The 17,705-nt window shown below is 36.0% G+C and overlaps 1 protein-coding gene across 3 annotated transcripts; it reads left to right on the forward strand.

The window, feature by feature from the left end:
* On the forward strand, positions 982–17,634 carry LOC109707561 (DNA-directed RNA polymerase IV subunit 1). Of its 3 annotated transcripts, none has more exons than XM_020228911.1 (21): positions 982–1,373; positions 1,714–1,782; positions 2,843–2,952; positions 3,765–3,885; positions 3,977–4,101; positions 4,488–4,685; positions 5,256–5,300; positions 5,374–5,601; positions 6,509–6,664; positions 6,766–6,906; positions 7,760–9,664; positions 11,029–11,198; positions 11,297–11,360; positions 11,460–11,578; positions 12,868–13,010; positions 14,231–14,460; positions 14,541–14,714; positions 14,874–15,011; positions 15,459–15,775; positions 16,404–16,515; positions 16,684–17,634. In XM_020228911.1, the coding sequence occupies exons 3-21, from the start codon at positions 2,866–2,868 to the stop codon at positions 16,846–16,848; spliced, it is 4,638 nt and encodes a 1,545-aa protein (XP_020084500.1). In that variant the 5' UTR covers positions 982–1,373; positions 1,714–1,782; positions 2,843–2,865; the 3' UTR covers positions 16,849–17,634. The 3 variants fall into 3 exon arrangements, with proteins under 3 accessions (XP_020084500.1, XP_020084501.1, XP_020084502.1); XM_020228912.1 differs by having other exon boundaries at positions 1,718–1,782; XM_020228913.1 differs by lacking the exons at positions 982–1,373; positions 1,714–1,782; positions 2,843–2,952; ... (2 more) ...; positions 4,488–4,685; positions 5,256–5,300 and having other exon boundaries at positions 5,470–5,601; positions 6,540–6,664.

The raw sequence follows: 17,705 nt of genomic DNA on the forward strand, positions 1-17,705 counted from the left end.
AATTAATATATTATATTTTATTAAAAAATATTTACAATATCATACAGTGTTATTTCAAATCAATATAATTTTGATCGACTATAATAAAAAAATTAATTATTAATTCAAATTTGATATCAAAAATTAAATTTATTTCATAATTTAAACTCCAAATTTAATTTAATATAAAATAGATAAATATATAGATAATATTATTTTATTTCTTTTTAAATTTCGTTTGTTATTGTCGGAATTTCTATACTAGATAATAAATAATAGATATAGGAGTTGAACTAGAATACTCTCAAAAGCATCAAAAGGTTGGTGCTTTTGAGTTTTTAGTCCTTGAATGGAGAAATGTAAGATTGAGATGATGGTGGTAGGTGGTGGTAGGTGGAATAGTATTTGATCCAAGAATTATCAGTAATGAGTAAGTAGATCCAAGGCTAAAACCTAATAACATAAAGAGGGTGATGGTTCTAAAAGTATTCTAACTCAATTCATAGATATAGATATAAATATAGATATATTTATATATAAAATATTATATATTAATCCTTTTATATATATATATATATATATTATATAAAACTAGAAACAGAAAATAAAAGATAAGGAAAAGTGCCCGCATAATTAACTGCTCTGACGCCAACTTCAATGACACGTCACACCCCGCAACCCTAGCGCATCATCCGCCGTCCGTTCCTCTACCCCAGATATTTATGGGACCCCGCATAGTAAATTTCTATTCTATGCGGGGACGCTGCTAGGGACCCACCACCACCGCTGCTCCCGGGCAATAAATAATCGCCGGTGACGTTGACGCGTCCGCAGAGGCGGTGGCAGGCCCGTAATTAATTCTCTCGTCGGGGGGCGTTTTCCTCCGAGTCGTTCCTCGCGCCCGCGTGAGTGCGCTTCGGTTTCCGAAGAAAAAGAAACCTTGGAAAAAGAGAGATACAGAGTTAGAGAGAGAGAGAGAGAGATAGAGATAGAGATAGAGAGAGAGCGCGCTCCTGATTCTACTCGGAGTGAGGAGAGAGAGAAACTCGCAGAGAGAGACAGAGCTTTAGAGAGAGAAACTCGTAGAGAGAGAGAGAGAGAGAGAAGGGGGGGAGTACTACTACTAGTAGCTGTTGGGAGTAATCGGCGGCGTGTCGTCGACTCTCTTTCTTTCTCTCTCTTTCTCTCTCTCCACTCCTCGTCGTGGAGTTCGAGTTTTCTCTCTCTTCCTCGCCCTACCAATCGATCCTCGTGTTCTTGATCGCCGTGCCCACTCGATCGCCCCCCGTCTCTGTTTCCTCGCCCTTTTCCTCGGTTTCTCCGATCGCCTCTCTCCCTCTCTCTCTCTCCACTGGGGAAAGAAGAAGAAAAGGAGCGATCTTGAGGTCATCTCGGTACGAAAGTCCCCTCCTTTTCGCTTCTCGATCGCAATGTTTTATGCTAATTCGATTTTTCTTGGCTTTTATTGGTTTTCTGGGCTCTTTTTTGTTGCTATTTGGGTTGTTGGGGTCGTAATAACTCGGCTCTGGTTCCGCATTGTGGTTGGTGCCCTGGTGGGACGCTGTGATTGGGGATTTGTTTGGTGCTTCTTAATTAGGCTTCCTTGCGGTTTTTCGTGCCAATTTTGTGTTCCCCGTGTTGTTTCCTTGTTGATTTTCTCAAGCTTTTTACTTCTGAATACAATGACCTATGGTTCTGATGGTATCGACCGAATCTTTTTTTTCTTTTTGAAAGGAAGGAAAAGGAGAGGAAGAAAGGAAGGATTTTGCGGTCATCCTGGAACGAAGAATCTCTCCTTTACAGGTGATTATTATTTTGTTGCTTCTTTTGCTTCTCGATTGCAATGCATTCTTCTGTAATGTGCTTCGTCCCGTTTATGCTTGATCCTTGATTTGGATTTTCTGTGTCCCTCCCCTCCCCGCTCTCTCTTATTTGTTCCCTCTGGGGTTGTTTAGATAGTGAGAAACTGTTTGGGTTCCGCATTGGTCGGTGGGGTGCTGGAATTGGAGCTTGTCTTGATGTTTTTCTTCTGTGTTCCATGACGATTTTCCTTTTGTGATTGCAATCTAGGAGTTTAGTTTTAGTATAACGAGGTTATTTATCTTAGTCCAAAAAATTGACCAGGCTTCTTCTGGGCACCTATTCACACTCCTCCACCATGTACTGCATGTTTCTTTAAGAAACAAAAGAGATGTGTGCTGAGCAAGATGTTCCCGCATCTGAACTGGGCCCACAAGCAAAAAAGATCACATTTTTACATATGCATCTGATGCAAAAGAAAGTTTTTGCTAGCTCTTTATTATCTCCGCATCTATAAGATCCTTATTTTGTTATTTTGTGCGTATGGATCATAATTGTGAGGTAACCTGATATTCCGACATTCATGGGAATGGCGCATGTTTTTTCAAACATGCACTGTTTGGGACAGGTTGCAAATTAGATGTACATGGAGCATTATATTTTGTAGGGTGAGGCATTTTCTTAGCATGAGATGAATCATGTGCTGTTGCAAACATCTTTCCGCATTTTTATATATTGAATCATAAGGTGAGTTGGTGACATTCATTTCTTAATTGCAGTGCCATTGATATACTGTGTACAAATTTATTGCTCGACTCCATGGATTGCTTTACATTGTGTACATGAACTGCTTTATGTTGATCTCTGGCTTTATACTTAATGATCTTATTATGTACAAGCCAGTTTTACCTCTTTATGAATCATTATGACTCTGTTGCATTTTTGTCTTATTCAGTTATTCCTTCACTTCTACAGAATGTTAATGGCAATAAATGTATATCAGTCCTAGGGTGCTTCGTCTTGATTATAATATGGTTTTTGATGAGTAATTTCTTGCATGCAGGCTAATAAAGATCTATTTTCAGCATGGCTGATGAACAAATAGGTGAACAGGCAGTGCCATCCGGCATATTGACTGGCTTGAAGTTTGACCTAATGACTGGTGATGATATTGTAAGCGATTTCTCTAAATTATAGATCTCAAACATCTAATAATAGAGTTTCTTTAGTGTGCTGTTTTATATGTATTTGCAATCATATATGCTCTCTTCTTGGATCATTTGTGGACACCGTCTCACTCGCTTCCCTATCTATACTTTGAAATTCAACTTGCTCTCGATCTTTTACCTTCTTCCTGGCCATTCTCTTCTCCTTGTCTGGTAATATAAATTCCTCTTGCTAAACACCACTCCTCCCAAATCTTAAATATTTTTGAGATTCCTTAAGAGTCTTAGACCATGGAAATATGTAAAAGACAGTTTAATGTTGCTTCAAGTTAAACTTCAGCCACTTGTCATACTAGGGCAGGTACCTGCTGTTGAGGTTATAGGTAGGCCGTAGAACTTTTGTTACTGTATTCTAAAATATGCATGTGTAAAGTTGCACAAATTCGTATGTGTTATCCATAACATTAACTAGTTGCTTAAAAGGGCTAGAAAACTGAAGCTTTTCCAAATCTGTAGATTAATAGATATTTACTTGTCTATTTAATAAAAGCACTCTCATCTCTTTACTAGAAATATGATCAGCAAAGCCTAGTAGCGAAAAAATGAAATCAGTCCTGCCTAGGCATATATTGTATTGGCTATGTGTTATTTTTTGTGGAAATGCCTGGAGTGGGACACTTTATTTTATCTTTAGTGCATTTCAATCATTTGCAACTTGATACTGCATGTGCCGAGAGGATGTCAAAGAACTATTTACCACTTAATGCTCTTCTTTTCCAGACTTCTATTTAAATAAACAGCTTGTGATGATTGTATTAGGAAAAGTTAAGCAACGCGAGCATCGTAGAAGCGAATGATCTGACAAATGCTAAGTTGGGGTTGCCAAATGCGTTGTCTCAATGTGCAACATGTGGATCCAAAAATTTGAGGGGGTGTGATGGTGAGCCTGTAATGCTATTATTAACATCATACGATTTCGTGTTTCACATATATATGTAGTGCATGTTATTTAATTACACTTTCGTCATCAGGTCACTTTGGTGCAATCAAGTTGCCAGCAATAATTTATCATCCTTATTTTGTTGGAGAAATTGTTCAGATTTTGAATCAGATTTGTCCCGGATGCTTGTCTGTTAAACAAGATCAAGAAGCGAAGGTTGGGTATCTTCACAGTTCACCTGATTTTTTTATAACACACTTACTGTGATTATTCTATGTTTCTAGCGTATCTTGTTATAGGAAATTTATATTAAATGATTTTGCTTCTTTCAACTACAGAATCAGGCTAATTCACCGTTAGCAGTTTTGTTTGCTTGTTCTATTGAGTAATTTATCTCTTTTGTTTCTCTGTTGAGAAATTTAAACCTCCATATTGATGATGGCTATCCTGACTTGCAATGTTGATGCCAGTACAAAAAGAGATAAAGAAATTTGTTGTGCTATCACATTTATATATTTTCTTTTATACCCTGCTTGCTTATCATTGTAGCCTTTGTAGAATCTATTGTGCTTTGTTACCTCATGCTCCCAATTTCTTTTCAGGGTTCTTCTATGTTAGAAGCTACTGAAAAGTTTGTGGAAAGTGATCTTTTAATTCTGAAGGCCCTTGAAAAGAACCTTGGTGGGTTACAGAAAAAATTGTTAAAGATTTGCAAATCGAAACTGTTATTATCTGGTATTCTAGCTCGCGGCAGTAAAGTTCGCATCTGCTACCTTAAAAAGCGTGTGAAGTTTCGAAAGGTAATTTCTTCTCCCTACCTTAGCCTACATCGACGCAATATTGTACACTTATTAGTGTCCTTTTGGCTTGACTGATAGCTTTCAATGCCACACTGGAATTTACAAATACTGAATTGATCTTGATTTTTTTTTTCTCCGTCAAGCAAATTCAGTTGAAAATTTTATATCAACCCCTACAGCGTGGTTACATGCAAGGGCTGCTTCACATAATCAATCTAATTTTACGTAATGGTCCATTTACCTTACCTTTCCTTGGGTCATTTTCTTAATTTCGTTTAAATGTTGGAAAGTCTTCTGTGTCCCAAAAACTTCTGCTTCCCATCACCTTACTTTACCCTCATGGTCATATATTGGTTCTTCTAGTTAATTTCAAGGTTCACTATGTGTAAGTAATTTTTGTTGACAAAATCATTCCTTTCCCTTCTTCCTGCTAAATGTAGTGGAAATTTCATGAATTTATTTATTTTGTATCCGAGATAACTTTGCGCAGTAGCTTATGAGTTTCAACTAACATCTGAATGCACACAATGGTGTTTTTTCACTTTGAATGCATGAACTACATGATCAAAGAGATGGGCAAGGACGGACAAGCAATCAAGTTGCAAATTTTGTGCGGTGAGTACCTATGTTATTTTTTGATATCTGGCTTTTGTGCATACTGACAATAAATTTCTTCTATCTTTCTCAGAGTACTCCTAACAACAGGTACCCCTCCGTGAGGTTCAAGATCTCATCCAAAGACATGGTAGGAAAACGAAATCTTTCAATTGTTGCAGAAGTTAACGAAAAGCTTCCTAAGAAATTCCAGAATAAAAGTATGGATGAAGTATTGCCTCAAGATTACTGGGATTTCATTCCAATGGATCAACAACAACGACAGTTAAAAACAAGCAGAATAACACTCTCTCCTCACCAGGTAACATTTCTATTTAATTCTGTTATTGTACCTTCATGTAGTCAGCAGTAAATATCATTTCTTGTTAGGATGGGGAAGGAAGTCAAATTCAATTATAATGCATGCTAGTCATTTCAGTTTACTTTTATTCAGAATATGGAATTTTGTAAAAAAGTACTACAGATTTTATGGCAGCAACAAAAAAGAAAGCAAATTATTGTATAGTAGGAGAGTGTTGTCTGGTTGTTAATGAAACTTAGAGGTCCAAGTCTGGGATACAATATGGGTGGTGGTGTAATACAGAATGTTATTTCTTTCACTGTACATCTTAAAGCTTTATTATACTCAAAGTTTGTACTCCATAAACAGTTGACGGAACCTAAAATCCATGAGAATGGTCCTGTTTGCTGCTTGTGAAAATGCCGACTAGGTTACATCATGTTTTAAGATACTTTTGTGGTATCAAGTAAAAGAAGCTTTTTTGGCTGCCAAACATATTATTCGTTTGAAAGCTGTCTTATGTTGAATTGAATACGAGTCTTTTCGGCAGTAGTTTAGGTTGTTGATAAATAATCTTTAGCCACTTTATTTGGCAGGAGAAAACAAGGATATACTAAGTATTTGTTCCACTTACAGCTTCTAATCAATATTTTAAATACCTGTTTTAGCCAGATAAGAATAATGGTCAACCCTGGCACTTCAACAAACTGAGTGATATAATTACCACATTTTACAATTTTTTCCTTCAGTATGATTTTGTTTCTTTTTTTCCTTTTTTCTTTTTCTTTTGGTTCTGCATCAACAAACTGAATGAATGAATATGATCCATACGGGTGGTCCTGGACTCTTGGCAGATACTTGTCGTTGTTCTTTCTTTTTCTTTTTCTCTACATTGCTTCCTCCATCTCGATCATTTCCTTTTTTTCAGGCATTTCATCTTTTGAAACAACTTGATCCAGAATTTCTCAAGCAGTTCGTACCGAGGCGGGAGTTGCTTTTCCTTTCTTCTCTCCCAGTTACTGCTAATAGTCATCGTGCGATGGAAACATCTCATCCACATGCTGATGGCCCACAATTATCTTTTGTAAGTTGGATCTATTTTTATTACTTTTTATCATATACGTAGTTCTCTTTTATGTTCTTTTTATTCTTGCCATTCAAAATCTATACTTTTGCTTGTTGAAGCGGGATGAACGGACTAAGGCTTACAAAAAGGTGGTTGAAGTAAGCCGGAGAATTGATGAGTTTCGTCAGCATCCTCAGTTCAGAGCTTTTGCAAGCTCCTACGTCTCGAACCGAGTGATGGACTGCCTAAATGCGTCGAAGGCAAGCATAATAACAAATTTCCCTGTACTAATGCATGCTCATCTGCGTAAACCATAATGCCTCTTTTGTTGAGTATGTCTTTGAGAGCATCCCTGTAAACTGCATTTTCTGCATCCATGACCAGCGCACCTGATCTCTAGTCGTAATAGAAACCCACTAACTTTAAACCTCTTTGTAAGTCTATTAGCAAAAAAAAGAAAATCTTCCTTGCTTTGTTTAAATTTTAACTTTTCCCTGATTATTTCTTGTCGAACATTTGAATTTTTGGCTTCCTTTTACTATTTAACACATTGTAGTGAACATATGCTCTGGTGGCTTTTTGGTTTTACCCCTATATGCAGTCTTTACAAAGCTGAATTGATACCCATGGCTTGGATTGTAATTTAAATAATTGTTATGATTATGATTGTGTGCTTTTTTATATGCTACATGCCAGGAAAAAAAATAAATAAAACACTTTAATTAGTGAGGCTCTGTTGTAAAGATAAGCTAGAAGTGCTTTCCAATCGAGATGGCTGAGAATAATTCTATTGCATATAGTACTTTCTAAAAGCAGTCCTCAAAATAAATTATCCTAGATAAAGACCATCACATATACAGGAATTAACTATAAAAGCAAAAATACCAGAGCAAGTTAATGTAGCTTTTTAGGTTGTTATTCTTTGATCTCCTCAACAAAACTAAATACTCTCAGCAGTTGACATCTGCAGCAAATTTGGGACAAATTTGCAAAATAGTTGTCATAGCACAAACCTATGATTTCTCTGCATGTAGGATATTTGTGTTGCATAACTATTTGCCAATTACATATATATGCCTATTTGATTTATATATTACTAAAGCTTTATTGCAGCTTCACTCTAGTACTTCAAATGGAGAGCCGATTTCTTCGGGAGTATCTGGATTGAAATGGCTGAAAGAAGTCATCCTTAGCAAAAGGAGTGATTATGCATTCCGATTGGTCATGGTTGGCGATCCAAAGATAAAACTAGATGAAATCGGCATTCCACTAAGTTTAGCAGAAAACCTCCTTATAAGCGATCATGTCAACTCGTACAATTTGGAAAAGCTGAACACTAGTTGCAATTTGCATCTCCTTAACAAAGAGGAACTCCATGCACGGAGAGATGGGCAGCTTATTTCTGTGCGAAAGCCAGACCAACTTCAAATTGGTGATATATTTTATCGGCCTTTGGAAAATGGTGATCTTATTTTGATCAACCGGCCTCCTTCAGTTCATCAGCATTCCCTTATTGCATTGTCCGTGAAAGTACTACCGATCCATTTTGCCATTTCTATAAATCCTTTATGCTGTGCTCCTTTACTGGGGGATTTTGACGGAGACTGTCTACATGGTTATATTCCGCAGTCAATCCCCTCCAGAGTAGAGCTTAGAGAGCTTGTTGGTTTAGATCAACAGCTCTTGAACTCACAAGATGGTAGAAGTTTGGTTTCCTTGAGCCATGATAGCTTAGTCGCCGCATATTTACTGACAGGGACTGATGTTTTCTTAAGTAAGTACGAAATGCAGCACCTCGAAATGCTGTGTCCTTCTCATATGCCATTTCCCTCAATAATCAAATATCCCAATTTCGGTTCTCCTCTGTGGACCGGCCAGCAACTATTTGGCATGCTTCTTCCACCTGGAATTGATTTCAGTGTAGATTCAAAAAAGTTACATATCATTGATGGTGAAGTCCTTTCCTCTCCACAGATGTCCTTTTGGCTACAGAGCAGTACATCTAGTATTTTCTCCACCATGTTCAAATCCTATGGGAGGAGGGCTCTTGATTTTCTCTGTTCTGCTCAGGAACTCCTTTGCGAATATCTAACAATGAGAGGATTGAGTGTGTCGCTTTCAGATCTATACTTAGCTTCGGATTTTTACTCACGAACAAAGATGACCGAGGAAGTGAACTTTGGGTTGGATGAGGCAGAGGATGCCTGTAGAGTAAAGCAGCTATTGTTGGATCCTCGAATCGAATTTCTCTTAAGTAGCCTAGATGAATGCGAAGATTCATCATATTCTGTCAGCCATTACCATTTTCTATCGAACAATCTACAAATTAGGAAGGCTTCTATTGCTGCATTTAAGGATGTCTTTAGTGATATTCAAAGGACAGTATATCACTATGTAAGCAAGGATAATTCAATGTTGTCAATGATACAATCTGGAAGCAAGGGCAGCTTGTCGAAACTTGCCCAGCAAAGTTTATGTTTAGGCCTACAACTCTCAGCAAGCACGTTTCCTTTTAGGATCCCTCAACAGCTTTCTTGCAGCTGGTGGAATAAGCAGAAGGCATTGGAGTGTGGAGATCAGGATGCTATTCGATGTGAAGAACGGCGTAACTTTTATGCTGTGATTAGAAGTTCTTTTCTCCAGGGATTAAACCCATTAGAGTGTTTTCTTCATGCGATATCAGGTCGTGCAAATTTCTTTGGTGAGAATGCTGAGATTCCTGGAACGTTGACACGGAAACTCTCATTTTACTTGAGAGATCTCTATGTTGCTTATGATGGAACAGTTAGAAGTGCTTATGGGCAGCAAATAGTGCAATTCTCTTATGATATATCTGATGAGATATTCCATGAAGATGCCCATTCTCGTATTATATCTAATGACCACATAGTGGAAAAATATAATGGACTAGGTGCTCCTGTAGGTTCTTGGGCTGCAAGCTCCATTTCAGAAGCAGCATATGGAGGTCTTGAACATCCAGTGAATAGTTTAGAGGACTCCCCTCTCATGAAGTTAAAGGTTGTCTACTTTACCAAATTTTCTTCATATATTGTATTACTTTTTAAATACAACAGCATTATGGACAGCATGCTGTGTTGCTGAACTGGAAGAAAATTTTTCACTACAATTGGCTATCTTAAACTACATCTTTCTACCTGTATGCAAATAGAAAATACTAAGGTGAACCATGGATTTAAGTGTTCCGCAATGATGTAAATTTCATGGATTAGAGCATGCTTTGGCATCGTCATATTTACTAGCAAAAAAAAACTTAAAACCTAAATGTAAAATCTTATTTAGAACAAAAAAGCCAAAATAGAGCCATCCCAAAGCATGCTCTTATGCGCTAGTGGGAGCTGTACGTGCTCATTGTCATCCTAGTGGGCCCAGATGTTGGCCGGCACCATTCCATGTCATGTCAACTATGGTCGAAACACCTGTGCGCCTTGGCATTTATATCCTTGGGTGAAACAATTTGATACTTTGTCTGACCTATTAAAACTAGTTAGTCTGAAAGCTAAATCCTGTCATATGGTAGCAAAACAGCAGGTTCATCATGGTACTTAACTTGCAACTACATATCTTGTGTTACTAAATTGGATATTCGGAAGCAATTCCATTGGTTTTAAGCTAATCTATTATGTAAATGTAGGTTTATTATTGATCACAAACTTCTATTGTTGTTCAATTTTTTGTGGCTACACTATGGCATTTAAACATGGCCTATGGACAGAGACTTAAGTTGATTTACATTTTATGTTCTATAAGATATTACCTAGGCGCCACTGACACGGACATGGGACACGACACGACTTGGACATGGCGGCTCAGCAGCTTCAAAAAAATTAAAATATAGACACGGCATGGACACGCCTAATAAAATATAATATTGTTAATATAATAACTCATATTCTATATAAAGTATTAATTTTGCAAAAATATTGCTATATTTCTCATTAGAATGAAAGTTAATAAGATTTTTATTGATAGCTAATATATTTTAAGGAAAGAAATTTTCCGCCATACATAATTTATTTATATTATCCAAAAAGAATTTGAATACATTCACTAAAAAGTCAAAATATTTTTCATCTTACATTATATATGTGATTAAAAAAATAGTAAAATAAAAATTTTAGGGAGACACCCTTTCTTACCATTGAGTAGCATCAATGGTGCTTTGTAATTTGGGTTAGGTCCTGTCTGAGGGTAGGGATTCATTGTGTCTGAGGGCGGGGATTCATTGTGTCTCGCTCAATCACATATAATAAAATACTTTTCTGTTTTCTAGCTATTCAATAAATCTGCATAAGTATTTTGTTTTTATGCCTGTAAACAACTGTACTGTTATATATCCTCACTGGTTTGGATTTGTTGTACAGGAGATATTAGAATGTGGTAAGCGCCGAACTTATGGAGACCATGCTGGAATACTTGTTTTATCTAAAGGACTACAAAGATATCGATATGGCTTCGAATATGGAGCCTTGGAAGTTAAGAATCATCTCGAGATAACTCTGTTTTCTGAAATGGTTAACACCGTCATGATTTTGTTAGTATACTCTTTTCTTTGTTCTTTTTTATTTTATACTTTTGGATTGTTAGTGTGTCTCAAATTTATATATCAATTTTTTCCGCCTGTTGATTTAGGTATGAATGTCCTCTTCAGAGAAGAAAAATTAGCCCATGGAGTACTCATTTTCATATCAGCAAGGTAAATAGCATGAGGAAAATATCTTGCTTGCACATTTTCTGTTTGATAAATCTATGACTTTCTATGTTTGTTTTGCTTCACATAATTATGAAACTCCAGGAAACACTGAAGAAAAAAAGATTACAAGTACAACGTGTAATTGATAAACTGATGGAAAATTACAGCCTTATGAGGGAAAAGTCAGCCGGAGTACTGCCAGCTTTGTGTATAACAAAAAAGTAAGTCCTTTAACATTCTGTAATTGTTTTTCCATTAATTTTAGAAATCTTTAGATTCTCTACATGTTTCACATGCAAATTTTGAGCTTTGCATGTGATGATGACATTTTTATCTGTCTTTGTTGGTGGTTCAATAGTCTTCTAGTAATAGACATGTATATTCACTATTATTTCAAGCAGTTATCTCTTAGACATTAAAATCCTAGTGCATTACTCTGTTCTTCTTTTTTTGAAAAGTATTATGTATTAATGTATCCTTATGTAGGGTTTTAGCTTTTGCCTTTTCTAGTTGTCCACCATTATAACTAGCATGGGCTGGTGTTCGTTACTTTAATTTTAGTAGTTTCGGTTGCCTTTGCACTTTCAATAATTATGAATAAAAATTGCATAAATACGAAAGCTAATGAGGGGCGGATCAGTGGACGTGGACAAATTTATACTCTATCCTAGCATACGTTGGTGAATAATTTTGCTACTGCAAGGATGAAGCTTTTTAAGCTTTATGCCATGCCATTATTGTACTTCTTTTTAATGATTTCTATAACATAAATATAATAAAAATCATATCTGTAAGATGAAGTTTGAGCTATAGAATGTAGAATTGCAAATTTAAATATTACAAAACTGAGAGTAATTTACTGAGAATATAGCGGCCAATCATGTAGATAGCAGAATAGATCGATAAATAGCTCTTGAAGTTACAAGAATGAAAATTTGACTAAGTTGGAAATTTTTTTTTATTGCAAATGTGAAATATTAAACGTCGTTTACAGAGATAATTCGATCTCGATACTAGCGGGTAGCTCAGTTACTTTTGTGTGTGTATATGCAGAGCTAGGGTAGAGTACTTTTCGAAATGAATGAGTCCATTTACTTTTGCGTCGTTTCTGGCAATAGGGCATCTAAATCGATGATCAGCACTATTAAACATGATCTAGGGTATATGAACTTTTTTGGTTTCAAATTTCATAATTATTCAATATCATTTGCCTAGTCTTTAAGTGTTTCAAGAATTGACAATTTTATGTGGCTAATGTAAGATGAATTTGACACCATTGGATCACTTGGCAAATGATATTGTGAAATCGTGAAAATTTGTTCTGTCGCCGGAAACGATGTGGGTGGAAGTGAACAACTCCATTTATTTCTAGAATTATTCTAGCTTTATTTTCTAATTGTATTTGGTTTAAAAGCATAGTTCATCATGTTCTTGGCTATTTGTCAGTTTTAATGCTCATCTGTTTTAGCTCTTTGCCCTTATCTTGAGGTATTAATATGCAATGCAACAGGAATTGTCCCTTACTTGATGAGCATGACGAACTTGATCAGACAGTTTGCATTGCAGTGGCAGCAGAGGTTCTGGACTCTGTCACACAGTTGGATACTATAAAAGATGTAGTGATTCTGATCCTGTTGAATACGCTTGTTAAAGGTCATCATTTACACACAATTTTATTACCCTTTAGCTAACCCATATTGTATTTTAATTGTTTTTTGAAACTTATGTTTTTCCTCCCTTTTTTTTGTTTTTTAATGATTTTTTTATGGTTTTGAAGCTTTGATTGAATTTCCTAAACATTCCAATTTGGTGGACGGTGGGCACCAATCTGAGTTTAGGCCCGAAACTAAATATTTGGTTTCTCTTAATAACGATCTAAAGAAGCCTTACATTTGCAGTTGTAGGCCCTCATTTGCCTAAGTTAGTTTATGGAGATTCTTATGCCGATCTTGTGTGTCACCTAGGTTGGTTGAGTTATTGTATTTCTTCATAAAGCAAATTCTACATGAGGCGCAGTAATTCTTTCTTTTACTACATTATGAATTCAGAAGCAGAGGTCGTCTTCTATTTAAATTTTTTCTTCAATCTTCATACTGTTACTCCTTTATTATTTTTCTCTAAATCATTCACCTTTTGTGAGCCTTCTTTTGTCCAACTTCATACCTGTTTGGCCTTGCTTCTTTTTCAGGACAGTCAAATGTATGTTGACTGGCAGTATAGTCTAGTGCTTCTGCTGTAGCTGGAAGTACAAATGATTTTAAGGCCCAAAAGTAGAAGCTCCAATTTTCATGATGATTTAGCGCCATAAAGTTCTATGAGTATCCTACTTGTTCATCTTATTGGAAATCTTGCACTTACTCCTATCTTGCAAAATTCTCCAATCCTAATGTTTTTAGTAATAATTACTTTATAAAAATTTGACGGCTTGAATAGATTTTGATCAGTATTTTGCCAACCTTAGAATTCTTAAGAGATCTTCCTTTTATTATTACATGAGCTTCATCTTGATTCTTACGGTTCTAACGTTGGATTCTCACCTGGCTCAATGCTATATGTTTAATTTTTCTTTTTATATTTTGTTGTTACCCTCCCTGCACAATGAGTGATGCCGTTTTTGAGAAATCTCTCTCTCTCTCTCTCTCTCTCTCTCTCTCTCTCAGCAGAATTGGCCTCTTGATTGTAATATTTCATCGGGCTAAAGTGGTCAGTATATTATGATCTTGTCTATGTTGTGAATTTTGCTGAAACTTTTTTTCAATTAATTCATTATTGAAGCATAACTTTTTGCTTCTTTTGAAAATACTGATTTAAGAAAAACTGTAAAATAGACTGTTCTTCTTATTTTCTTCTCATCCTTTAAGTATTGTGTACAGGATTCTTGGGAATTAAGCATGTGGAAATTCAATGTCAGCCTGATTCTACTGAACTTTCGCTGAAAGTTACTATGTCAGAGAGTTGTTCACGTGGAAGGTTCTGGAGCACTCTCCAAGATGCTTGTATCCCAATAATGGATTTGATTGATTGGAACAGTAGTCACCCAGAAAGTATTTATGACACATTTACTGTATATGGCATAGATGCAGCCTGGAAATACTTCTTAAAAGTAAGAGGCCTTATCATTTTTTTTTCTTTAGAGAATTTGATATCTCTGCCAAGTCATTGTACCCAATATGTGTTTTGCAGTCTTTGAAGTCAGCAACATCCGGTATAGGTAGGCATATACATCAGGAGCAGTTGGTTACTGTTGCTGACTGCTTCTCAGTAACTGGAGAATTTCATGGATTAAGCACTAAAGGCTTAAAACAGCAAAGGAACCGTTTATCCATCTCATCTCCTTTCTCTCATGCTTGTTTTTCCGTGAGTATAGTGTCCATTTAAGGCTCTTGTTATTGTATTTGCTTCTTAGATTGATTTTTGTTTAGCATTCTTTGATAGACTGTTTAAGGGGAATTTTGCTTCTTAGATTGATTTTTGTTTAGCATTCTTTGATAGACTGTTTAAGGGGAATTAATGCAGAGTCCTGGAAATAACTTTATCAATGCTGCAAAGAAAGGTTCAGTAGATGAACTCTGTGGCATCTTAGATGCTGTCTCCTGGGGAAAAGAACCTCCTGTTGGAACTGGAGGACCGTTTGAAATTATCTTTTCGCAAAAGGTATAGCACTTGTTCATACCAATTATCTAGTTGTATTGAAGACCATATTATCGAACTCCATGTTCTTAATATTTCGGGCAAGAGTTGAACTTTCCGTCTGTTAACTGGTTACTAAAATTTCTTGTCATGCTTTTCTATTGGCCAATCGTTGTCTTTGCTTCTACTGCAACTAACTGGCTTTTCTATTGGCCAATCGTTGTCTTTGCTTATACTGCAACTAACTGGGATGTGGATTATATGCCTTTCCTTGTTGAACCACTTGTTTTAGTCAAAGCCTTCTGGTGAAGTCTTTGTGAGTCATCTAGTAAATATCTATTTCTGTTATAGTCTCCAGCCTTAACAATCTTGTATCATCTGTCTCTTTTGCCAATGTACATGTATTATTTTTATAACTTTGGGATTATTATATAGATTCATTTTGCTCAGGTGTTTCTCATTCTCTCTCAGGTGCCTCAGCTTCAAAAATCAGAGAGTATCTACAAAGTATTGCATAATCTTAAAGTTGAGGAACCTAAACCTGAGTCTGCTGTAGCTTGTAGAGCTTCAAATCGAAGTAATTCCAAATGGAGATTGAACATTCCTACTTTTGCCAATGGTCATGCTGGCAAGAAAGACAAGTGGAAATGTAATTTCAACAAGGGGGCAACTCAAACGGAAGGCCGGCCCAAAAAGTTGGCTGTTCAATCGGAGTTCCTAATGAGAAAAGTTGGTTCATGGGCCAGCATCGTGGATATGTGTACCTCCTTGCGCGCAATGCTACATGAGTAAGTGTTTTCTCATTTTCCTCATTTTCTGTTTACTTCTTTTTGCTTAATCCAATGTCGTGCAATTCATATTAGATTACCTATATATTTTTCCTGTATTTCTCTCGTAGCTATTACGTTCAGAATGAGTTTGCAGTAATTCATCTACTCTGAATGTGTAATTTGTAATCTACACTAGGAAGATTTTCAACATGAATTATTAAAATAAGTTGATTCCTATTTAAGCTAGTATCATTCCTAACACCATTCCAAAAGTAAGATACAATTTTCGGCATTAAAAGACATTTTAAAGTACTAATTAGTCCAATAAATTGTACGACAAAAGCACTCATTGTTGGCAATGTAAATCATATTATGAAAATTTTCGACTTGAAATTAGTAGAGATGGCTGAGTGGACTTAACTGGTGAATGACAAATCCGTTAGACGATGATGAGCATATTTTATCCTCAAACTGTTAGGAACGAAGTTTGTCATGAGAACAAATTTCATTTGTTAACTGGTCTATCTTCTCGAGAGTCATTCTGCTACAGTTTTGTTCGTTTGTCTAATCGTGTTGTTTATAGCCATCTCATTTAGTAGGTTTTAAGTCGAAGTTATCCTTTTAACTGAGTTACATCCATTTGAAGGTACCCATACGATGGTATTGTCGGTGAAAAAGATAAATCATCTCTCATGGAAGCACTAAAATATCATCCCAAAAGAGATGAGAAGATTGGAGTTGGGGTGCAAGATATTAAGGTAATATAACATTTATGCTGGTCTTCAGTCGTGTTAACATCTTTTGGTACATTGTGCTACTTCTCTTGGTTCAATCAGTTTTTTTTCTCCATTTGAAACGGTATGTTTTATTTGGTTATCTACTGCTAATCTTGGTTTCTTTTCTCCCCCCCTTTATATTTGCCTTAGATTGGACACCACCCAACTCATCGATGTTCACGGTGCTTTATCTTAGTGAGGAAGGATGGAACAATGGATGATTTCTCATACCGCAAGTGTGTTGTTGGTGCTGCTAAGATGCTCTCAACTGAGTTTGGATCAATAGTTGAGAAAAAACTTTATCACACTCTATAACTCAAAGCATCAACATTCATGGGTTAAATGTCAGACTGTACATAGCGATGGTTCAAATCAGCACCATTAAATCAGAAAACCTCAGTAGACGAACTTACCACTGAGATGCCTGGGCCGACAATGCAGAGACGAATTATTTTTGGGTAAAAAACGTACAGGCCTTATCTGAACTATAGTCCATATGTCGATATGAATACATGAACTTCAAGATTTTGATTTTACTGCCTAACCTTTTGAAACGTTTGTTTTAACCATTTTTGAAGGCTATTACTCAGTGGTTTTTTTAACTTTTTTGATGGAATATTCTATAATCTAACGTTTTTATCCTGTTAAATGATGGGATATTCTCTAACTTTTTGACTAAACCATCAAATACTAACAGAACATGACGGAGTGTTCTGAAATCAAAAGTAACGAAAGGTAAGGTAGTAAAATCAAAATTTTTCAAGTCCAAGTGTCCATTTGAAATGTGCTATAGTTCAGGCAAAGGTTTATACAATTGTATCACATTCTTTTGGTCCTTTCCCTATCCCTCTTCATTTTCTAATTGTATAAAGTTGAAAGTAGCGCTGGAGTATTGAATAGATGAGAGGAATTCTTGCATTTATTGGTCATTGTGCTATATAGTTTTATGTATTGGATATTATACAGACCAAAGCGATATAGCCTTTTATGTGCACCAATTTTGGTTATTCACACATGGTGCTCTAGAGGTGGAATGTAATAAGTACTCGGACTTTAATATAAATCCATATATGCTATGGGGAAGCAATTCTTTTTGACAAATGAAGTACGTGTAAGACTAATTTGTTGTTATCTTTCCGTTTCTTTAAATATTTCAGTTATGGTATGCATTC

Source organism: Ananas comosus, linkage group 3, assembly GCF_001540865.1.
Source record: "Ananas comosus cultivar F153 linkage group 3, ASM154086v1, whole genome shotgun sequence".
In the NCBI taxonomy this organism is placed as follows: Eukaryota; Viridiplantae; Streptophyta; class Magnoliopsida; order Poales; family Bromeliaceae; genus Ananas; species Ananas comosus.

What these genes read in the sequence shown, in the direction of transcription:
- LOC109707561 (XM_020228911.1), top strand. Translation starts at nt 2,866, where the DNA reads ATGGCTGATGAACAAATAGGTGAACAGGCAGTGCCATCCGGCATATTG. An exon ending in TAATGACTGGTGATGATATT is followed by an intron (nt 2,953 to 3,764) that starts GTAAGCGATTTC and finishes TGATTGTATTAG; the next exon opens with GAAAAGTTAAGCAACGCGAG. An exon ending in ATGGCCCACAATTATCTTTT is followed by an intron (nt 6,665 to 6,765) that starts GTAAGTTGGATC and finishes TGCTTGTTGAAG; the next exon opens with CGGGATGAACGGACTAAGGC.